This window comes from Engystomops pustulosus, chromosome 2, assembly GCF_040894005.1.
Source record: "Engystomops pustulosus chromosome 2, aEngPut4.maternal, whole genome shotgun sequence".
Lineage (NCBI taxonomy): Eukaryota > Metazoa > Chordata > Amphibia > Anura > Leptodactylidae > Engystomops > Engystomops pustulosus.
The window spans coordinates 102,102,191-102,127,359 of record NC_092412.1 but is presented as its reverse complement, the minus strand read 5'-3'; the positions used below and the strand labels follow the sequence as shown (position 1 = coordinate 102,127,359).

At 39.3% G+C, this 25,169-nt stretch overlaps 1 protein-coding gene across 1 annotated transcript in view; it reads left to right on the top strand.

The window, feature by feature from the left end:
• Positions 1–25,169, top strand: part of RASA3 (RAS p21 protein activator 3) — a 155,233-nt gene that overhangs the window by 34,329 nt on the left and 95,735 nt on the right. The window contains exon 2 of the mRNA XM_072135786.1: positions 9,942–10,059. Within this exon, the coding sequence (XP_071991887.1) occupies positions 9,942–10,059 (118 nt within the window). The remainder of the gene's footprint in view (positions 1–9,941; positions 10,060–25,169) is intronic.

Here is a 25,169-nt window from a genome sequence, read left to right as displayed (position 1 = left end):
ATCCTTGTAGCTACAGCAGTCTCAAGATATGTTTGCTCCATATGCATCAAATCACATGGCAGATTTCCTTTAAGATCTTGTCCCTGGCTTGTGTTACAAGTTAATGACCGCTTAATCCCCATGATTGGTTCCCTTTAAAATATATGGGCACATTTGTTACATTACATTTTTAATACTCCTAAATCACTTCTCATTTCTTTTTCGTCCCTGTGTGGTGCTATTAATAGCTCATATGCTGGACATGAAAGCCAAAACTGCATTCAGAAAATCTATTACCGATAAAGGGAAGGGATGACTTCTCTCTTCATATTTTAGGAGGAATAAGATATATTTAAAGCTCTGTAGAAAGAAGAGCTTTTTTTTTTTTTTTTTTTATTTGCGGAGTTTCACCTAAAACATTTTTGTTGCAACTAGCAGGGGTTGCATATAACTTGCTCCTTCCATGGGAAGCTTCTACTTCTCTTTTCTGTTGCTTTTGTGAAAGGAAGAAACTCTTTCCTGTTCTACCAAGAGCCATTTCCTTCTTCAGACAACAGGTGTTAATTGGACAGTGATTTATACAAGGGTAAAACAGATATTGCAGTGCTTATGTTACTTAAAGACAATGGGGGACATTTATCAGGGCTTGTATGCGAACCTTAAATGGGGGCATGTAATAGTTCTATTCTGCCTGGCACAGCCTCCAGATGTAACCGTTGCAGCAGCAGCAGCTAGCACCAGCATATATCCTCTCCCAAAGAAAATTTACCTTAAAAATCAGGGACACTTACTCATAGATAACAGTAGAAAAGGGGTGGCACGGTCTTTTCTTATATGCTAGAGAACACATTAAATAGGAAGGTTGCACACCACAGCAAGGCAGCAGGCCGTTCCACATACCATGCCCTTTCACAAGCCATCTACCCAGGTTGCATGAATTAAATATTCGCTTCTGGGCCAATTTAGTCTGGGAGACGGTAAACAAGACAAAGCAACATCAATGTGATAATCTTCGTATGCATATACCAGTTCCTTCTAAAAGTAAGTTTTAAACTATGCTAATCATCCAGAAGAGCGCCCGGGGGGGGGGGGGGGGTGTTTAACCAATATGTCATATGCATATAAATGTAGGACTGGGGTTCTGTATGCATTAGTTAAGACCTTTTTACAAAAACCTGTTCTAGTCTATAGACTATGCAGCAGTGGTATTCTATAGGTTGTTATTATTCAGTTCCTACACAGAGCCCCTGGCCTCCTGCTTGTTGAGTGTTGAGCAATCCTACATAAGAGATGTCTTTACACATAAGGTTTGTAGCAAACAGCCTAAAATTTGTGTCACTGGTTTCAGAAAGGGTTCTGAGTTTAGTGGGACCGGTTTAGTAGTGTATACAGGACTGCGCAGACAATTTATAAATATAGGCATTCCCCGGGTTACGTACAAGATAGATTCCATAGGTTTGTTTTTAAGTTGAATTTGTATGCAAGTTGAAACTGTATCATTTATAAATGTAGTCCTGGACAAAATAATTTTATTGCCAAAGTGACAATTAGATTTTCAAAATTTTATGCTGTAATAGGACCAAGGATTATCAATAAAGCTTCATTACAGACACCTTACAGCTGATCATTGCAGTCTGGTGAAGCTCTCTGAATACTTCACTGTAGTCCCAGAGGTCACAGTGGGCATGGGGGTCCGTCTTTAAAGGGGTTGTCCGAGTTTAAAAAAAAAATATATATATATATATATGTGGCCGGGAGCAGGCTGCCTAAAACAATAAAGATGTACTTACCTCCTGTATCCATCGGCGCGGCGCAGATACGGTGCCACGCATGTGTGGCACCGATCCGGGCCGCACACCGCAAAAAGATAGAGCATGATCTATCCTTCGGTGTGTGTGCGGCCGCTATTCCCTATCCTCCTCTCCAGCACACGGCGGTATGCCCGCACAGCGGGCATACTGCTGTGTGAATGTACCCTTAAAGGCGTTGTCCGAGTTTTGATAAAAAAATATATGTGGCCGGGAGCGGGCTGACTAAAACAATAAAGCTGTACTTACCTCCCGGTGCCCTCCCGTATCCAGCGCTGCTGTTGCTCCGGTCCGGGCGCCATGTAAACAAACATGGTCGCCGGAGCAGCGCTGGACTCAGCTTCTGGCCAGCCGTGGCCGGGTACGCCTATCCGTCCCTATACACAGCATTGTGTATGGGGGCCAGAAGGTTGTCGGGTCCGGCCGGAACTGAGTCCAGCGCTGCTCCGGCGGCCATGTTTGTTTACATGGCGCCCGGAGCGACAGCAGCGCTGGCACCGGGAGATAAGTACAGCTTTATTGTTTTAGTCAGCCCGCTCCCGGCCACATAGTTTTTTTTTAAAACTCGGACAACCCCTTTAACTAGGGGGTCATCTGTAAGTCGGGTTTCCTTAAGTAGGGAACCGCCTGTACATGTGCAAGCAGTTTACACATTCTTTCTAGTGCAAAGTCAGACAGGAAACTGGCGCAAACACTTTAATAAATATGAGACTTTATGTTCAAATTAAACCGAATGATCTAGACGGAAGGGGTGGCTTGTGTAAGACATTTTACGATTGTGATATTAGCTATCTGGTTAATTACTGCCAGTGCTGGAAATGCTGCACTGAATATTTTTCTGGTGTCTGGTTTACAATAAAAGAAGTCAATTTTACTAGATTGCTTTTGTTCTTTTGAGAAATGTTATAAAGTCAGGTGAAATTTCAACTCCACTACACACCATATAGTGGTATCCTGGAATTACCTTTACTGTTCTTTACTGTATTCTTTTGTCTTAACCTCATTGATTTGAAATCCCACAGCTTTTTCTATCGTATTGTATAGAACAATATGCAGATCAGTTTTGTGGTCGGAGCTACAATGGGCCTCTTGGGAAATAGTAGATGGCCCTTAATGTACTTCAGAGAGCACTTAACAGGTTTGTTTATCACTTGTAAGGAACTATTAAACCGATGGATGTACACAAGCTGGTACTTCATTTCATCAGTTCACATTATGAATTTGTCATCACTAGAGAAAAACAAACATTTAAACTTTTATAGGGTTAAAATATAACCTTTTCATTAAAGTGTTTTAGTTTAATTGTGTACTTCGATATCCAGTATAAGCAACTGTACATCATGGCTCCAATAAGGAAGTATAAAGATGGGTCATAAGATTAGCCTTCTTCTTATATACTTGGTGTTAGCTGCATTATGCAGAAAATACCCACTGTTAGAACTTGTCAACTGTGTGAATGCGTTAAACAATTACCGGTAGGTGCCGTAGGACACATGTATGTTGCAATGTTCGGGGGCAAGGGATTAAATATTGGTGTAAAATAAGCCTTTGAATTGCAACAACTGTGTCAGTGGACCTTCAGAACTTATTTTGAATGGTAGAAAAAAAATGTTATTCAGCACATTTTTTGTGCTGAAAAACTCTGCTTATACACGAGTATATACGGTATAAAATTCCACATGTGTTAATTCATAGTTTTGATGCCTTTATAAAAATTGTAGATGCACACTAGTCAAAAAATACAGAAAAATCTAAGAAGGTGTGTCCAAACTTTGGCCTGTACTGTAGGTATTTGATGAAGGTAATTCTGTGAAGGGATCACAAAGATATTTTTTTGTCTGTGGTTTGAAGAAAATGGTCTCTCTCAGATTATCTCCAAAGAGTACATTGAAAAAGATGTGGGTGTAACACTGCCAATTCTATATGCCTTATAATAAAAGGCTTTTTACCTTGTGTTATAGCATCGTTTGCATTCAGAGATTTTCAAGATATTTGTGGTACCCTATCAGAGAGGTGTACCTCAGGGTGCTGGTTTAGATACAAATTTCCCTATGTTTCACATACAAACGTTATTTAATTACTTATCAGTTCTTTTTAACGATCTAGTGAAAACAGTTTTGAATACCCTTAAAAACATAAGAACCTCTTTTAAAGTTGTTACTTATACATCATGTTTTAGTACCTAACAATAAAAGAATTATTCTGCCTGTAGGACCCACTTCTGACTTTGGCTGAAATAATCACAGGGGCAACTTAAAAAAAAAAATGCTCTGTGTGGGGTTAACCCCCACTAAAAGCTTTTTTTTTTTTTTTTTTTGTGTGTGTGTGATTCCTCTAACATCCTCATTTTGTCTTGCGCTTTACTGTAGTTATTAAGCTGTAGTGCATAACCCCAGTTGACCACCAGATGCTTTGAAATTCACAATAAAAAATACTGTAAATACCATTTCGGTGCATATTGGATGAATTTCATTGTTGTTGTCAGGGTGATTTTTGCTCATGTGCCATTTTTTACACAGTGTTTTGATGTTTTTGTAGCTAAAACTAGCTGTTTAAAAAAAAAAAAAAAAAAAAATCAATCTTTCCTCTTTATTTTTTCTTTGAGCCGCTAAAATATTGGCACCTAAAGCACCCTATTTTTGGTCCTTGTTACTCAAAAGCTTTATCACTGGACAAACGCTCTATGGGGGGAGGGGGGCTGTGTCCCTGGTTTTGTCTTTTTAAAATCTTTGAAAAAAGTCCTGTATAAAAAGATTTTTAAAGTGAAATATTCAGCCCATTGATCAAACTATACCAATTTATTATATATTTTTAGGGTCAGAGTCTATTTCATCATGATTCCGACCACACAGTCCTGTTCCTTTTTTACAGAAATGCAATTTACCAATTTTATTTAAAAAAAATCATGTTTCATGTAAATCTCACTTAGTTTTCAGAAGTTATGTGAACTTCACACCTTTCTGCTGTTTCCAGTGACCTTATGTGCCCTTTATCGGTAAGCTTGTTTACCTGTTATCTTGGTTTCCCGAAGTCGCACTAGTTTTTTATTTTTAGGTTTAATTGTTTTTTAATGGATATGTTGGCTGGCTTAGTGCGCTGAACTCTATAAAACACTTGTAGATGTTAGTACTGGGGCGTCAGCCTTAAGCAGGCAGCAGATGATTGATTGTACAGTCATGTTGTGTATTGACGGAAGGTGCATTCGATTAAGTAGGACAAAGAGAAAATCTGGAGTATTATTAGCTTCTGATCTTTTTTTCAAGGACATTTACTTTAATGAATAAATGATGTACTTAATAGTTCTTTAAGTTTATTCCAATGTTCCTTGATATAGTCGATTCTGATACCATGTAGCCGTGACTTACTTACTTGCAGTTATTTGCTAAGAAATATTATGGGAAATACAATGTTGACTTTCCATAAAGGAGTTAAGTGCGTGAATGTTTACATATAACATGGCTAAAGAAAACATGGATTGGGAAGCAGACCATTCCAATTTCTATGTAATGGTAAAACCTGGATACTGCAGCTTAGCTCTTCACTCAAATGGGAGCTGATGTGCCATCATAGGGAGTCTAGAATTAAAGGAAATCTACGATCAGTGAGCAAGTGATCGCTTGCAGGGCGGAGGGTGAGACATTGTAACAGTCTGTACAGCCAGACCACAGAGGGATTAGGGTGGTTGATTATAGAAGGAAAGGATAATGGATAACAAATCTAAGAGAATTCCCATAGTCACGGTGCATGGATCTATGAGTAAGTGCCCCTGGTTTATCATGCTTGATTTTGATGGTAGGTTTATTTTAATTCTCTCAGCAGATTTTTTCCTATTAAACTACTTGCCGCCTCGTAGAATCTCTCAAAGCAATTTCCAATGGGTTGGGTTGGCACATTCCTGCCCCGTTGCCTGCATATGTTTTAAAAATATTTGTTCGCGGGTCACACCTGGGGTAATTTTGCCGGCAGCACGCCCACCAGACTGGTAAATCAAGAGGCCTTTGCGCGATGAGAGTAGGGGGCGGGGTGGCCTTTGTCATATGCCAGCCCACAATACATTTTCCCCAACGTCTTTTAACAACCGGTGTCTCTGATTCTGTAGCTTTTTAATGTATGTTGCTACTGAACATGGAGGCATCTGAAGTGACACTCCCCCTGCAGCATCTAAACATGCTCATTTTCACATGACTTTGAGGATATTTTATTTTTATTGGTAAACTGCTGAGATTTCACATAAGAGGGATTTCTAGAAAGAGCATGTCATACCTACGTAAGGGTGCAAGTAATTCAATGGGGTAAAATCCCCTTAAGAAAACCCAATTTACAGATGACTCTTAATTTCAGACCTTTCTGCCCACGGTGATCTCTGGTGATGCTTTTAGATGCTGGTAATTTATCGACAACAGCCCCAGGCTGCATTTGCAATGAAGCTTTATTTTAATCTTGGAAACGACCCTAGAGAATCTATCTGGTACGTAATATGGGTACTGGCTTATCTTGGTAAGAACAGTTGAGGGTGCCAGGAACCCTTTACCTGGAATAGTTTCTTTCCTTTCCAAATTTATTTTGGTCTCTGTGGTGATTTGGATTTTAAAACTTTTTAGGTGTCATAAGAACCAGGATTAATAATAAATCTTCATTGCAGACACCTTTTGATAACTGTAAAAGCTTATCAATGTAGCCTGGGACTAAAGTACAGTATATTATCAACATCCAGTGGTCCGTTTGTAACTAGCGGCGTTCTTAAGTCGGGGACCGCCTGTATTTGTCTTTACTCTCCATCCAAAAATGTAAACAGACTGGGGAACAGACTTGTATGGCACCAATAAAAACGGTTGCTGATTTTTTTTTTTTTTTTTTTTTTTTTTTTGTCTACCATAGATCCAGGCACCTTGACTCTGTGGTAATCTTCTTATAGCTATTATCCTTGTCCTCCTTCCTTCTGAAATCAACTTTTAAAAGTATGCTATTGACCCAGAAGGGCTCTTGCAGTTGTTACCAGCACCCCTCAATGCTGTAGCTTCACAGGCTGTTACACTGCCACCTCATCTGTGAATTGTCACTGTGTACCCAATGTTTCGCCATTCAGGTTATTTGTTTGGGCAACCCCTTTTTCAGCAGACTAATCCTTCTTTCATCACTGCTTTTTTTTCTTGGCTATGAGACTTGGGAGATACCATTGACTAGGAGTCATCGTGTCCTGCTTCTAGCAAAAAAACAGCACACGGTTAAGCTGGTCAAAGTTGTAACCAATGTGGATTTATACTAAGCTTTTCAGGTGTCCTAATATCTTGGCATCTACTTCTGATATGACTGGATGGAGGTGAATGTGTGGATATAGCATCAGATGGTTTTTATAACAACTTCTCATTTTAATTTTTAGTACAAGGTTTTGGCATACTGACTGAGAAGTATATACTATTCAAAAATAGAAAAACTTTATTGATCCCAATATAAGTATCATAGCAATAGACAGGAGCATATGATAAAAACCGTGTATATAATGCCAGTATCAGAAGAATGTGCCTACTAAGGGCATAGTACATAGGAAGTATGAAACTAGGCTAAATGGAAACCACATGATATAGCACAAAAACAAAATGTATAAATCTATTCCAAACCTAAGCCATAGTTACCATACCAATATTTGGGTGTGCACTGTGAGACCCTGACACGTGTATCACTGATCGCTTTATCAAGGGGGAGTGTCTGATGTTGGTGTATTAGGTTACTGACATTGCCGCACCACGCTATCTTAGCGTATGCAAATGGTATGTATCACTCTATACTCAAATCAGAACACATATGAATCTAATTGAGTCTAATTATCTTCTTTCTTCTACTATTGGTGGGTTCTTGTATGTACAGTAACTCCTAACACCAGACTCTTCCCTTGATGAAGTGATCAGCGAAACAGGTGTTGAAGTCTCACAGTGGACGCCCAAATATTGGTATGGTAGCTATGGCTTAGGTTTGGATTTAATTTATGCATTTTGTTTTTGTGCTATATCATGTTGTTTCCATTCAGCCTGTCTAAATATAGTTCCATACCTCCTAGTACTTTGCCCTTAGTAGGCACATTCTTCTGATACTGGCATTATATGCACTGTTTTTATCATATGTTCCTGTCTATTGCTATGATACTTGTATTGTGATCAATAAAGTTTCTTCTATTTTTGAGTAGTATATACTTTTTTTTTTTTTTTTTTTTTTTTTTTTTTTTTTTTTTTTTAGTTCAAGGTTTTGGTATACTGTATCTAATGCTAGGGATAAAGTTTGCATTGAAATTAGTGCCCGTATCCCTAGCTTTATACATTTCTCTGCAGTTAACTTCTCAGGCAGGCATCATTTTGTGTTGTTTTAGGGTGTGAATGTACATTATTTGATGATATGAGCTCACAGAATCTATTGTTGGACTCCTGACATAAACATTTTATATCCTGTTAGAAGTTGCTCTATGACCATTGGGTCCTTATCTAGGGTAAACATGAGCAGCACGTCTCTTAATAATTCCTCATGCATACAGCTATTTATTTTAGTTGTGACCTAGCGTTTTTCTTACAGCCACTTTGAGCTCTGTTGAGTTTGGTCATGGAGTGATGCAGTTTTTTTTTTTTTTTTTCTTTGGACATTGGCGGGGATTTGACACGCAGTTGTCACAAAAAGGATATCACATTCCCCCTGCTTTCTACCCGCAAGGTGCACATCTAAGTGTGGCTATATAACCAACAATAATATTGTGTAGGATTTTGTAATACTGTTTAAAACCTCATTATATAGTTATAAGTCCTTGTGTTTAATTTCTTCCTTCGAAAGACGAAAAGATATTTTTAAAATACTCAAAGGTGTCTATGAGGGAGTTACAGCTTTAGGAAAGTCCAACCCAAAAAATAAGTCTATAGTGCCAAGCTACTACCTCTAATCTACAGAATGAGGAATCTTTATGCAGGATATAAAGCCAAACCTTTTTTTGAGAGCTTCGACTGATCTATAAAGCCCCTTTAACGTTCAGTATCCTCCTTCCACTGGCCCAGTTGGTAACTGTATACGCTTACCAACTCTGATCTCCAGAGTCTGGCTCGGTTTTAAGCTCTTTTGTGGTCTATGCGTGAGGAAAACTGACCCATAGTGCAAATCACAAAGGTTGAGAGTGTAAATTAAAAGTATTTGTTATACTCTCAAAGATAAAAGAGCACTTTGGTTAAAATAACAGCATGTACAAGACAGCAGACACCCTTGCCCAACCCAGGATTTTGCCGTATGTATTCTTCCGGGTCATATGTATTTATATCATTAAAATATTCAATGGAATCCAAGCAAAACATTTCCATTCCTTATTTTTATCTTGCATATAACAATATTCCATCAGTATTGTGGTAATAAAAAAGTTTTTCATTATTAAGTTCATTGTTTTAACTTTATTTGAATTCCCCTTTCTTTCCTTTACTTTTGAATTGGCCAATAATATTACAGTACTTTAAACCAACATTTCAAACTATCCGCTTTCTCCTGCAATGGGGACTTTACTTATGTCTGACCAATGGAGATCTTTCCCGGGTTATAAATTGTAAAGCATTGGAGAGAAGATTTTGGGGAAAACTGTATCAAAGGGAGGCTTGGTGGATATATATAGCATTTAAACATTCTGACTCCCAGGGGTTTGAACATCAATTTTGAGATTATTTCCATATATTTGACTTTTGCTGCACTATATATGTACAACAACATTGGTGGTTTAATATAACAAAAATCACCCAGAAGAGAGAGACTCCTCCATACAGGTTAGTTGGGGAAGTGTATCACATAATTTAGAAAACACTTTTGGGTCATTTTTATTTTAGTAAAAAATCATGATTAGTTTTTTGCAGTCTGGGACTATAGTAAAGCATTCATAGAGCTTCACCAGGGATCAGTGGGCAGAGGAATCCTTCTTGAACTAGGGGTGGTCTGTAAGTTTGGGTGTCCTTAAGTAGGGGTATTTGGAAATATTCCCAACATAAATTGCTCATATAAGGTTCACACATTGTCACCAGATTAAAACCTAGGGTAACATCTGAATTGCATACCTAAGGAGTAAAAATAAATATCCCTAGTGCTGCTAAATTAAGTATGACTTCATAATGTATCTCTGTTTATTTTTTATTTATTTTTTTTTAGGTGAAGCCAAAAATCTTCCATCTTATCCAGGGCCAACCAAGATGCGTGATTGTTACTGCACAGTGAATTTAGACCAAGAAGAAGTGTTCAGGACCAAGATAGTGGAGAAGTCTCTCTGGTAATTTCTGGCAACATTCTGCTCTCGCTAAATGTGTTTTTTCTATTGGCTTGTTCTCTACCAAAAACATTCAAGGGAATAAATAAGTAGATAGCAGTTTGTTGCGAAATAATCTTTTTGAAGAAGAGATTGAAGCCATCTTCATAGTAAGGGTGTGAATGTTAGACAGAGCCGAGTCTGTGTATTTGATGCCATTTCTCCTTTTACAGTTTCATAATGTTCTGCATTGCAACATCTTTCCAACTGGGAAGATTGCAACATTAGAATTACAGTTTACAATGTAGGACTGTGATGTGTCCTACAATTCCCTGCGTTTCATTGATGCTGTTGTAACTCATGTGTGATTGTATGTATACAAGCCACTCACTGTGGTTTTCAGTGTCCTAGTTCTCCCTTATGTTCTCTGATAATGGCTCAGTAAATAATCCTTGTACATTGCAATACACCTCTGCTAAAGCAGGCTTACTGATGGACTAGTAATTGGTGGACCTTAAAAAAAAAATATTTGGCCAACATACGGCACTGCTTAATGTAGGACGTTGTTATTATTGTATGTAATAGTTATTTGGACACTGAACGTACACCATATTTGGGAAGGGACAACAGAAGTTATTATAGAAATTTAAGAATAAACATACTCAATTAGTATGGTGTGGTTAAACTTCTGTTCATTTACATGTACTGCCACATCTGAGCTTTTAGGCAAAATGACATGTAAAATGATTAGAATATAAATAGATATTACTGTCTTAGCTTAAAATTCTATCTATTAAAATAGATTTTTTTTTTTTTTTTTGCTTGAATCAACTCATTATTATTCCTCATGCAACTCCCTGTACAGACAAAGCTCGGTGGTGTCTTCTAAAGAGGAGCTTGAATGCACAGCAGGGTCCTGTGTGAAGGGAGGGTAGGGCAGGTTAAAGGGATTATTGGTAAGAAGCACAAGTAGGGCTTAGACAATTTGTTATTTTAAAGGAACAAATACATTTATCAATTTGCCATTTGTAAAGCTTTAGAAAGTATATTTGGCATCTAGTGTACAGTGTTGGGGTATAAGTTTGATAAATTATTGCCATTTACGAATTTGTTCATCATATAGCAGTAAATATTCTACAACACACAAGTTGGTTAGCATGACTATAATCTTTAGAAGGAAGCACATGCCTTGTAATAAATATGGATGACTTGCATTGTGATCTACTGAATGTAAAGGATTATTTGTATTCTATATTATTACACTGATTCTTGTCTCAATTTGTACATAAAATATTTTTACCTTTTTAACTCATTACAATGCACAGATTATAGAGTTGGCCAGGCCTTGAGTTGTTGCAGATTTTTTTTTTTTTTTTTTTTTTTTTTTTCCCTGGTCTCCTTACAGCTACTGCCCTTTAGTATGGCATTTTTTAATTTCTTTGCTTGCAAGCACTGTAGACATTGCTGCTGACAAAGGGCCACTCAATGTTAAAGGAAGTCTTCCATCAAAATAATAAACTGGGGGCACTTACTCATAGTAAGTCACCAGGACTGTGGTAATCTTCATATATTTGTCATCCATGGCATCCCTCCTTCTAAAAATCAACTCTAAAAATTTATGCTAATGTGATAGAAGTGTTATGGGGATGTTACCAGATCCAATATGTACTGCAGATTCACTGGCAGTTATACACTCACCGGCCACTTTATTAGGTACACCTGTCCAACTGCTCGTTAACACTTAATTTCTAATCAGCCAATCACATGGCGGCAACTCAGTGCATTTAGGCATGTAGACATGGTCAAGACAATCTCCTGCAGTTCAAACCGAGCATCAGTATGGGGAAGAAAGGTGATTTGAGTGCCTTTGAATGTGGCATGGTTGTTGGTGCCAGAAGGGCTGGTCTGAGCATTTCAGAAACTGCTGATCTACTGGGATTTTCACGCACAACCATCTCTAGGGTTTACAGAGAATGGTCCGAAAAAGAAAAAACATCCAGTGAGCGGCAGTTCTGTGGGCGGAAATGCCTTGTTGATGCCAGAGGTCAGAGGAGAATGGGCAGACTGGTTCGAGCTGATAGAATGGCAACAGTCACTCAAATCGCCACCTGTTACAACCAAGGTAGGCAGAAGAGCATCTCTGAACGCACAGTACGTCGAACTTTGAAGATTGGAAAAACGTTGCCTGGTCTGATGAGTCCCGATTTCTGCTGCGACATTCGGATGGTAGGGTCAGAATTTGGCGTCAACAACATGAAAGCATGGATCCATCCTGCCTTGTATCAATGATTCAGGCTGGTGGTGGTGGTGTCATGCTGTGGGGAATATTTTCTTGGCACTCTTTGGGCCCTTTGGTACCAATTGAGCATCGTTGCAACGCCACAGCCTACCTGAGTATTGTTGCTGACCATGTCCATCCCTTTATGACCACAATGTACCCAACATCTGATGGCTACTTTCAGCAGGATAATGCGCCATGTCATAAAGCTGGAATCATCTCAGACTGGTTTCTTGAACATGACAATGAGTTCACTGTACTCAAATGGCCTCCACAGTCACCAGATCTCAATCCAATAGAGCATCTTTGGGATGTGGTGGAACGGGAGATTCGCATCATGAATGTGCAGCCGACAGATCTGCGGCAACTGTGTGATGCCATCATGTCAATATGAACCAAAATCTCTGAGGAATGCTTCCAGCACCTTGTTGAATCTATGCCACGAAGAATTGAGGCAGTTCTGAAGGCAAAAGGGGGTCCAATCCGTTACTAGCATGGTGTACCTAATAAAGTGGCCGGTGAGTGTACATCAGCACTTCTTCCTCCTATGTGCTGAGACTTTCTGTGCTGCAGTGAGACTGCTTCATCAGAAATCAACCCACTTGATGTAGAGGGGTAGAAGAAAGACAGGTAACGGCCCATGAAGCTACAACCTTCAGTTTCATTAGCATACTTTTAACATTAGGTTTTACAAGGAAGGAGGCCATGGATAACAAATATAAGATTACCACACAATGCATGCATCTAAGAGTAAGTGCCATAGTTTATCATGTTAGATGTTTAAAGGAAATCTACCTTCAAAATCAATCAACATATTCCATTGACTAACGCTATAGGAGACTATAGAAACTAACACATTCACAGATATTTTTAGAAGAGTCACATGGCCCATAGAGCAAATGTCTGGACAACGTGTCCGTGGTCATATATATGTACACATTATATGTACCTGAGAAACATCTATATTTTATATTCAAATGTATCCATCTATAAAATTGTCACCTAATACAATTTTCGATTCCTTTCACAGATTCAATGTTCTTTGCTCTACGTAATATATAAAGATAGATTTTTGCTCATATATGGACATGTATCTCTTTCAATATACATAGTAGACAGATTTAGGTAAAGAGAAAATATTGTGAGGATGGTCTCGCTACCATCATTTACAATCTATATTCCTAATTGAAGACCCATGCCAAGCTCCTACCGTTCATGATTTTGCAATGAACAGTCAGAAGAAATGTTCAATTACTGAGCTATAATTGGAATGCAATTTCTCCTATGTGGTGTAATTGAGAACCATAAGAGATCCTCATATGCTTCATCAACACAGAACCGATTATATCTACATCTCATTTCCTTCACTGAACAGTCCTTTTCTTAGATCCTTTCAAAGTGGACTGCTTAGAATAGCTAGAAAATAATTTTTAGAACTTCTCACCTGGATTTTACCGACAAGTGAGCTTTATTTTTTATTGTTTTGTTTTAGGGAGACATTACCTGGCAGTATAAATGTTAAAGGGAACTGTTAACAGAACTTGAAAATATAAACCACTACCAGTATGTTGTCAAAAATCGTAACGCCTTCGAAGTGATGTAACTTTCATGGCCCAGCATGGTGGTATTATCGATATAATTAAATTTGAAGTGTAAAATGCTTGTATAAAGTCATGGAGGTGGAGAGTTTAGCGCTGAAGTCCTGTTCAAAATGCCACCTTTTGCTGTAATTGATAGTACTGCATCCAGGGAGATTGTAACCTTCTCTCCTGAAGTCTAGTGCCTGATGTCTATCACAGGGCGTTCTGAGATAGGGAGAGCTTGACTTCAGCACTGAGCTTTCTGCCCCAATGACTTTATACAACAAATTTACATATTGCTTCAAAGTTGATTTTATGAATGAGGTTACAATACTGGACATTGTAAGACACATGATCTAGAAGGCGTTAACCTGCTACACAACATACAGGCAGGTGTTTATTGGTCAATTTCTGCTGACAGATTCTCTTTAAAACTAAATCTACCACAGGTTTTTAATGTTATTCATTGATTTATAATATTTTGGTACAAAAACATAACAGTGATTTTTTTTTTTTTTTTTTTCCATGCATCTCTCCTCTTTTTAGATATTTCCCTATGCATTTATAATTATTCTACGTATCGTAGTTCGGCTTTCATTCTTAATTTGTTTGGTGTCTCAGTATCTTTAGAAATTGTTTTTATTATATTGCATAATGTTCTGGAACATAAAGTGTTTACAAAGAAAATCACTCCTGGTACGAAAGCAGCTTCAGAAAATTCTGCATAGAAAGACAACATAAATAAAGGATCAGTGTTGGTGGGTGTTCATAGAGATTTAGATAAAGATCAAAACATTGGATATTGTTTCCTATACTTCTGTCAGGACTTTTTTTTAAATACTTCTAACTTTTAGCAGCTCACTAAAGTTTCTTCAATGTGACCGTTTTGTCCGAAAATGCCTAAAGTTTATTAGGGAACTATAATGTTTTGTGCTAATGTAGGATCCCCATGACTGGCCTTTACTTGTTGCCAGTCTATTAGCTGTTGATTTTCCTTGTTGAGAGATGTCTGTCAGTACCATAAATACAAACTACCGTATATACTCGAGTATAAGCCGAGACCCCTAATTTTACCACAAAAACTTGTTAAAACCTATATTTTTTTAACTCGAGTATAAGCCGAGTTTGGGGTTTCAGCACATTTTTATGTGCTGAAAAACTAGGCTTATACTCGAGTATATACTTCCTCTCGTCAGGAGACACCTGGCCTGAGATGGCACCCTCCCATAGTTTACAGAGCAGTGGGTCCAAGATGAGTAGATCAGGACCCCCCCCCCCCGACTCTCCTTCGATTTACTTATTTAACTTTACTGTAAATGCTAAAGTGGAACTTTGAAATGTTATGGCTAAAGAAGACAATGCGACAATTGATGTGACCGTATTGTTATTTGTTGAAAAATCAAATTAAATTTTTTTTTTTTTTTAAATGAACAAACACTTCCTCTACTGTTTGTTGACTTGGACTTGGCCTTGATGGCACATGACAATTTCAGCCAATATTTGACCCTAGCAGCGAGGCCAAGTCAGCTTGACTACAGAGATGGCATAATGTCGGTGATGGTAAATGGCTGCAGCAGTCATATGTCGAAGCTGAGGTCAGGTTTGTGTGAAACACACTCAGTAGGTCCTATACCAGTCCATATTTCCAGCTTTTTTTATTTTTATTGTTTTCATAGGCGTGCAAACGGACTTCAGACTTTATAGGGGGATTGCCCATGAAAGTCCTCAAATTTCAATCCCCTATTGATGTTTACACTAGGCTATATACTGCTGAGGGATTGGCTGGCTATATACTACAGGGGCTGGCTATATACTACAGGGGCTGGCTATATACTACAGGGGCTGGCTATATACTACAGGGGCTGGCTATATACTACAGGGGCTGGCTATATACTACAGGGGCTGGCTATATACTACAGGGGCTGGCCATATACTACAGGGGCTGGCCATTTTCTTGGGGGCTTGGATTTAACAGCTTTCACTGAGTGCTCCAAATAACATGTCTACTTCACTCTTTGGGTTGGTACGATCACAGGGATACCAAATTTTGTATAGTTTTTATTAGGTCTTCTGCCGCTAATAACTTTTTTCATAGCTTTGGAGTTGTGGGTGGTGTTATTTTTTGTGAATTTTGATGACTGTTTCAATGCTACAATTTTTGAGGACTGTACACCCTTTTTTTGATCACTTTTTAATTAATTTCTTATATTTTGCAAAATGGCAAAAAGTGGCATTTACGACTTTGGGTGCTTTTTTCCGTTACAGGGTGAAATGCCGTAAAAACGTTATTATATTTTGATCTGACATTTTGGGACGCAGTAATACATAACATGTTTGACACTTACTGTTCATTTATATCTATATCAGTTCTAGGGAAAGGGGGATGTGTTTTTATTTTATTTTTTTACTTTAACCCTAGGTTGTCTGATTCACACCATAAACTGCCATACTACAATATTGCAGTATATTGGGATTTTGCATGTCATCTATTACACTGTCATGTTTTAGGCTATAATAATGTGCGATTTGCACAGTCTCGGTCTGTCTGTCATAGCAACGGATCGCTGCTCCCTGAGGACATCACCAGGAGCGATGATTAAAGGAAACCTACCATTTAGAATGGTAGGGGTAAGCAGTAAGTACCGAGCACCAGCTCGGGGTGAGCTGGTGCCGGTACTTACTTTCGTTAGTGTTATAAACCGCGGTATCGCGGTTTTAACACTTTTGTAAACTTTAGAGCAGAAGGGGCTTCGGCGCTGCGCGCGGCCGTGCGCGCGCAACATCTCCGCTATTTCCTATGTAGGCGCGCGCACGCACGCACGCAGCGCCGAAGCGTCTTCTGCTCTAAAGTTTAAAAAGTGTTAAAACCGCGATACCGCGGTTTATAACACTAACGAAAGTAAGTACCGGCACCAGCTCACCCTGAGCTGGTGCTCGGTACTTACAGCTTACCCCTGCCATTCTAAGTGGTAGGTTTCCTTTAAAGCCAAGATGGGGCCGTCCACGCCGGCTAGCACTGATCATGGGTGTTGGATACAGGTGTTTGCTCCATTGTGCAGCAATCACCTGCTGAGTATGATGAGGGCTCAGCCCGTGAGCCCACTTCATACTCCCCCCTCAGCCATTGGACGTACAGTAACGTCCAAATGCAATGCGGTAAAGCATTAGGGACGCAGCCAGTTTGCACGTTAAGGCTCAAAGGCTCAGACAGTGTTTTTTTTTTTTTTTTATCTGACCATTGTCTCTTTTTACATTTTAATGCTTGTCTAATTGGTTTTGTTTGTTTTCTCATGACACATTGTAGTTTATATTAGTAGAATAATTTTGCTGATTGGTTGGGTTTATAATTTTTTAACTTTTAAATGTCATTTTTTTTTTTTTTGAAAACTTTTGCCATTTGGCGTCTTACTATTTCCATAATTTTTCTACATTTGTGCTTTTTTTTTTTTTTTTTTACGAATGTTATAAGGTTCATAGTTTTAGTTGCACGTTCTCAAATTGTGTGCACTACTACAGCCTCCAAAAACGCGTACACTACTACCTCCTCCACAATCCATGTACACTACTACCTCCTTGTCTGACTGCGTGCACTACTCCTGCTTCTATTATCACAATGCACTTGTAAGTGTGGTTGGGGGGGCAAGGGAAAACTGACAATAGGGAGCAAAATACAAGGAAAAATGGACAATAGGGGGGGGGTTGTAATAGTGATTGTACAACAGTACCTACAGGACAGATTACACATATCTCTCCAACACCACCAAATGCAGAATGATGGCGTTAAAGAGCAGTGGATCTGTTATGACTTGCATTACTGTAGCCAGCCTGCATTGACTGGCCTCTTTCGGTGATAGATTTTGCAGAAACAATCAAATTAGTCCTGTGATGTCAGCGGGTGGGTGTCGTCTTGTGATCCCTGTTCCTTACACTCGTCACCCTGTCGGAAGACAGAGAGACATCAGAGAAGCAGAAAGCAGAGCAGACTTGGAGTGCTAAGGCATTAAACAAGCTACTCTAAAAGGCAACAATAGGCAGGCATACACAAAAAATATCTGGTACAGGTAAAATATGATGGCCAGAGGAAATAAGAGTGGGCTTGGTGAGTAGGTTGAAAAGATCAGACCCCTAGGAATATTTGGGAACAGGTAGTATAATGGTGACAATAAGTGCAAAGGGAATTTAGGAGACTTGCCAGATCCAGCTGAGGAGTGGGGTTATATTAGGGGTTATATTAGGATATATTTAATGGTAAATTATATACTATAAAACTGTTGTAGAAGAGCTCATGGGGGGCAGTAGGGCAGAGGAGTATAGTAAAAGGGAGGAAAGATTAAAGAAAGATGCTATGAAGAAAAGACAGAGGAGGCGTGTCTAACATCAAATAAAAGGTTAATAGAGATGGGGAGAAATGTAGGAAAGGGAATTGAAAGGTGGTGGGAATGAGGTTTAAACAATATTTTAATAATAATGCACATAATTTTATTTGGAGAACTGGAGGGGTGGATGCTTTACTGCATATGTTCAAGGCTTGAGGCCTCTAAAACCCAGGGAATTTTATTGTATCTATAAATTTTGGATTGTGGCATCTATTTGTAGTATTGACAGGTTTGATCAATGGGTCGAGTAATGGTTCTGGTGTTCAAGAGTGAGGTGTTTTTGATGTTTCTGCATCCTTTTGCAGTAGTGTTTGCATAGTACAGCCAATGTTTTATGGAGGCTAGATGACAAATTCAGATGAATAATCCATGTAGCAAGTAACACCTTAGTTTATCAATATTTTTTTTTTCCACAAATCAATAGCTCTTGGAATGTAAAACAACTTTGCCTATTATTTTTGTTACCTTTTATGCAGCAGTTTCTTTGCTATTCTCCTCAGATTACTTCAGTGCTACAGGAGCTGCTTCCTCTCGATATGTTTTGTTTATAGTTTGTTTCACAGTTTGTTTCATGGGAGGGTAGGAGCTGCTGCTCCTGGCTCACAGAGGAGGAGGTCATGTGACAGCTCTCTGTGTGTGAAGCAGAGTTTGATGTGTTTCAAGACTGAACAGAAGTCTCCTGCACAGAATAATACTAACATTGTGGAAGGAAGGCCTTAATTTACTATTTACTCTCACTGCAATCTGTTTTGCTATTGCCACACATTTCTCATTGAGGTATTGTATACAATTGTTCTTCACAGCAATTAGGATTAGTTTTTTTTACCTTGGCAGTGGTTAGGGTTATCTAAAAAAGGGGGGGGTGTTTGGGCTGATCCCTGGGTTTGGGGCTTCGGTCCTTCACCCTCTTGGGAATATTGTGCTTCATTGTAGCACATTTTAAGTGTTTTACATTGTATTTTGTGTCTCAGCATTTCTGTTGTGATTACTAATAAAATTTATTGTATTGGCCACGTACTTGCATCGCTTTTTTCTTGTATGCATCCTACACAGAATAGTGAGGCACAAGATCTCCCCTGTTCCACATCAGTTCCTTCATCCCAGTCTGTGATTCTACAGCACTCTTTCCTCTCCTCATGCTACTCCCTTCCCCCACCTTGTCCTTGGCAGTATCAACGCTATGCAGATAAGCTATTAACCCTTAGTGCTGACACAGCACAGGCTATAGATCTCATATAACTGGTTTACTTATGATTTCTTTCACTTATTACATTCTCCCTGATCCTCCATGTGATGGAAGCTACCAGGCTAGTCATCATATACCTCCTGTATGTACATTGTGCAATGTTCAGTGGATTCACTGAAACTAAATGGATTTAATGTTAAATTACTTTGAGAGAGAATACAAGGCATCATGGGATCTGTGGACAAGCTAATTGGCCTCAGGTTGATGGCATTGACTGACAGAGATTAGTCTCTGCCCACTTTACCTCTGGTGAGAAAGATTTGTCAAACACATTAAGAACAGAAAATGCCATAACTTTGAAAACAAACATAACGATGCCTACTATTGGGCTGCTCATCCTTTTCTTTCCAAAGGGGGAAACACATATGCTACTTTGGTAAAATCACTATAACTTTAAAGTTACACTTTAATGTAAATGAGCTTCGTGAATGCAGACATTGTAATATGCACATGGTAATTTAAGTGTTAACTCTGGGCAAGTGATATTTTTAAGTCTTTGCATTCAGTATGAAGATTGTTATAATACAGCATTTGCCTTGGGCAAATTGCAGTGAAAGTATTCATTTCCTTTACTGATATAAATAAAGGCCAGTACTATAGATTTTCTTTTCATATGAATTGTGCTATACTTTACAACTTGTGACTTGTGTCGCCCATGTGGTTCTTTGGTAAATTTAGCTTTGGAAACGCATGAATACAACATTCCGTTCTAAGCCTTTGATCTACAGAGTTCCTTTTGTTCATGTATCTATAGCACATCTAATTTATATATGTGTGGTTGGTTGCAACTAAGTATGTGTGGTTGGTGGATCATTTTAAAGTCAATAACTGTATTGCACAGAAAATATTGCTTAAAAACATTTCTAGTGGCTAGGAGTTACTGCATGTCCCACAACCAATCCTTTTTTTTTAACAATTGCTGAATCCAGTTTGTTGCCGGCAACAATTGTGCATGTGCAGCAGTACAGAGTGTTTCTAACCGACAACAAAGCCACATTTATGGGAAATTATCTTCACACATGAATTTTCTTTTTAATGAAAATCCAATTGAAGATATGTTTCTATACAAGGCAGCTGAAATTAATTTAATGTGAATTCCAAGATGAGAATACCCCTTTAAGACCCCTTTAGTGTTCACTTTTTATGCATGTGAAATTAGTTATAAAATTAATATTCATGAAGGGAAATCATAAACAATTAGCATAACATTATAAATCATTTTGTACTCCTTCTTGCTGAAAATGCTCCTTAAACATGCCTAAAGTTTTGCCTGAAAAAAGTTAATGTGATCTCTGCTTTAGGGTAGGTCCCTGAGCCGTCTTGGACATTAGATGTTCATAAACTGGCAAAAATGTATTTATAAAACTTGGTGACCCTGTATTTTGATGCATATAAAATTGACCTCTTGTGACTGAACCCGACAACTGATTGATGAACCAATGTACCCATTGGGGTAATAGAATATGAAATGGACCTTATGTGGTTTAAAGGGGATCCAATGCCTTTATGAACAATATAAATTAAACATAAGGCTTTAACATCATAAGAATGCCGTTAGTATAAGGCCATCGTAGAGGGCATTCAACTTCCCTGTGACCCCTTATAATCATAGCACAGCATCACATGAAACTGTGATTTGTATATAGCTCGTCAAATATGTTCATCACTTCTCTGCTTCCATTGGAAACTCCTTATCCAAGTGATGATGTTCTTGTGTATTCCTTACCGTGTAGATAAAAGGTAAGTGGTAGTAGTGAGAGAACCCCTTTGAGCTATACACTGCCATGGTCCTCTTTGTTTCTGTAGATGTTGCTGGATATACCCTGGCATGGTTGCTCAGCAGTTTTTCCACTCTTCTTACCACAATGAGTTGCTCGTAATAAAAACATGTCTTATCTGCCTTTGCAGAGAAGCCAAAATATTATGTGGCTGTTGTTGAGGAAATATGCTATATATACACTGTATGATATGTTGTGCAGCTCAAGGCAGATATTTTTATTAACTTGACTGGGAGTATTTTATTTTCTCTCTACCATTTTATACCTTTTTGCCTTGGACAAATCCAGGAGATAAGGCAAAACTGCTGTTCCTCCACATAAATAGTGACAATGTTGAAGTCCAACATATCTAGTTATTCTATTTGTTGGGGCACTGGTCTGGTTTTATGGCAGTCCCCTTAGTAACGGCCAACTGTTGATGCTAGGTATGGCCACCTCCGCTCTTCAGCAGCGGTGGCCACGCAGGTGCTTAGAATGAGGCTTCTCTAAACCTGCCGGGAATATGTGAATGCGCATAGCTAGCACATGCACAATTAACATATACCTCGCTCGCTAATGGCTGCCAGAATGGCTGCCAGTAACTTCACAGTTGTCCTGATCGATTTTAAGTCTTACCGTGGGACAGCTATGTACTGCAGCAAACCAGCTCTACTAGATGAAGAGAACTTACTAGTGCCGGCTTGCTGCAGTACACAGCTGTCCCGCCTTAAGGCTCAAACAACGATCAAGACCACTGTACAGCTACTGCGCATGCCCTGCTGCCTCCCTGATCTAGCAAACGAGGAGGCAAGGAAAATATGAACTGCCCACGCGCTAGCTACGTGCGTTCGCATATTCTCGGCACGTTCAGAGCAGTCGCATGCTAAGAACCTGGTCGGCCACCGCTGCTGACGAGCGGTGGTGGCCGCATCTAGTGTCAACAGAGGGCCTTTACTAAGGGGCAGGTAAGACCCATTTACAGTATATTATGGGAATAAAGATAATTTTATTAAAATAACAATGCATTGAAGAAATGTTTTTTTGGGTGGTTAGGGATTAAATTAACTGTAGTAGGTGAGGTGGAAATACCCCTTCTAAGCAGAATTGCAAAACTTTAAGCTCAAATACAGTAGACTGATGGGCATTTGTCTATTTCTACCTTTTTGTATGTAAAGTTGTTTTTATTACCAGTTGTTTACTATATTGTTATATTCTTTGAGCAGTGTAATAAAGGGAACACTCAAATAACACATCCTAGATCTGAATTAATGAAATATTCTCATTAACTACTTTGTTGTGTACATAGTTGAATGTGCTCACAGCAAAATCACAAAAAAAAAAATTCAATGGAAATCAAATTTATTGTGTGTGGCTGCCACATGCTTGTATGATCTCCCTACGACACCTTGGCATGCTCCTGATGAGGATGCGGATGGTCTGGGGGATCTCTTCCTAGATCTGGACTAAAGCATCTGCCAACTCCTGGACAGTCTGTGGTGCAATGTGACATTGGTGGATGGAGCGCGAGACATGTCACAGATGTGCTCAATTGCATTTAGGTCTGGTGAATGAGCGGGCCAATACAATGCCTTCATCTTGCAGGAACTGTTGACACACTCCAGCCACATGAGGTCTAGCATTGTCCCGAATTAGAAGTAATCCAGTATCACAAGGGGCCTGAGGATCTCATCTCTGTACTTAATGGCAGTCAGGCTACCTCTGGCAACCACTTAGAGGGCTGTGTTGCCCTCACCACCACACACCAATACTGCCGACTGCTAAAGGATATTGCAGGCAGCAGAACTCTCTCCACAGCGTCTCCAGACTCTGACACGTCCGTCACATATGCTCAGTGTGAATGTGTTTTCATCTGTGAAGAGCATAGGGCACCAGTGGCGAATTTACCAATCCTGGTGTTCTCTGGCAAATACAAAGCATCCTGCACAGTGATGTGCCTTGAGCACAACCCACATCTGTGGACGTCTCCAACCTCAGGACACTACGCTGACAGATACAGCAAACCTTCTGGCCATAGCTTTGATGTGCCATCCTGGATGAGCTGCACTACTTGAGCCACTTGTGTGGGTTGTAGATCCCATCTCATGCTACCATGAGCGTGAAGGCACTGGACTAATCTGACTAAAACATCAGCCAGAAAACGTTGGTACTGAGTAGTAGTCTTCGGTCCCCACATGCAGAACCCCTCCTTTTATTGAGTATGTCTTGCTAAATGCCAATAATGTTGGCAGACCTGTTGTCTATTCCATTTTTACAATGGGATATGAAATTGATCGACGATCAGTGTTTCTTCCTAAATGGCCAGTTTGATCCACTTGGAGTTATATTGTGTTGCTTAAGTGTTCCTTTTATTTATTTATTTATTTATTTATTTTTTAGCAGTATATATAGTTCTAATAATAGGATGCCACCAATTCTGCATTATTCCTAAATTGGTTAGTGCAGCACCTCAGCACTGCCACTACAGTGTACTCCCTACTTCCATCTCTGTATAGAGTGTGGAGCGGGTGGTCATAGGCTCAGGCCTCTTACTAGCAGAGGGCCTTGGACACTCACCGATTTGTTAACCCCTTACCGAAGCGTGACATAGTAGTATGTCATGCGTTTGCTGTAGGTGGTTGGAGAGGGCTCTCCATAGCCAGTGACGGTGAGTGTTTGCTGCATATCGCAATATGATGGCATTAAAAAGCCAGTGGCGTGAAGGCGTCACAGGGAGCGGCGAGCTGTTGATACGGCAGCCTCGGGTCACACAAAGATCTGAGGCTGTCTCTTTTTACATTAAAGGGGTTTTCCCACAAACTAAAGTGAGGCCCAGACTTATGGAGCAGGCGCTGCACATGACTGTTCTGCTCCATTAATCGATATGGAGCTAACAGAAATTTCCAAGCACGAGGCTGTCTGCTTCATTAGTCTGATGAAGCAAAGAGGGGTCCGAAGGACTCGTTTTCACAATCTGTGGGGGTCTCAGCACTGAGACCCCCACTGTTCAGCAAGTTAGGCCCTGTCCTGTGGATAGGGCACTAATAATGAAGCTGTATACATGTGGTAGAAAGCACAAATAATCTTGGTAGGGTAAAGTTAGCAGTTAGTCCAATATTACAAACCATATCAGAAAAATGAATCTAACTACATACAGCATGTGCTCTACCTCTGTAATGTGCTCCAAATGTAGCTATACGGTATGGCTATGACTACATACAAAACCTATCTAGAACGAAAAAAGCCACTTTGCCCGACTTATATGAGATAATATATCTTTATTAGGATAACACATATTAAACATTTAAAAACTATTGGCAGGTTGATTATGGTTAAGAGAAACAAGGACACTACACAAAAATACAAAATTACAACCAGATAGTCCGGGGTGATACATGGGACTACTAAAGAACAAGATTAGGTATACAAGACATTAAAAACAGCTTGAAAAGTGCATGGTGCGTATGAAGACCGATGTCAGGGAAACTATACTAGTGGTTTAAATAAGGTGCTGAGAAGATGCACAGGTTGTGTGGTTCCCAGATATCGTCCACTGATATTGCACTATTTTATATTTTACTTGTAAACAGAACGCATATTCAAATCAGATGAAGTCTTTTGCATAGTAGTATACCATAACATATTGCACATGCCCGATATCATTGCTATATGTATAAATACATAGTGCAAAAAGGAGTATATTGCACATACCCATGATCAGTGTTCCACCCGCATCTGGTGTAAGGAGGTCCCAGACGCACGTTTCGGCGCAAGCCTTCGTCTGGGGGGGCCTGTGGATAGGACCTAACTTTAATTCATGGGAAAACCCCTTTAAGTGCAGTATTGCAATGCACGATTTGTACATTGTAATACATGGTGTGTAAAATCCCCATATACTGC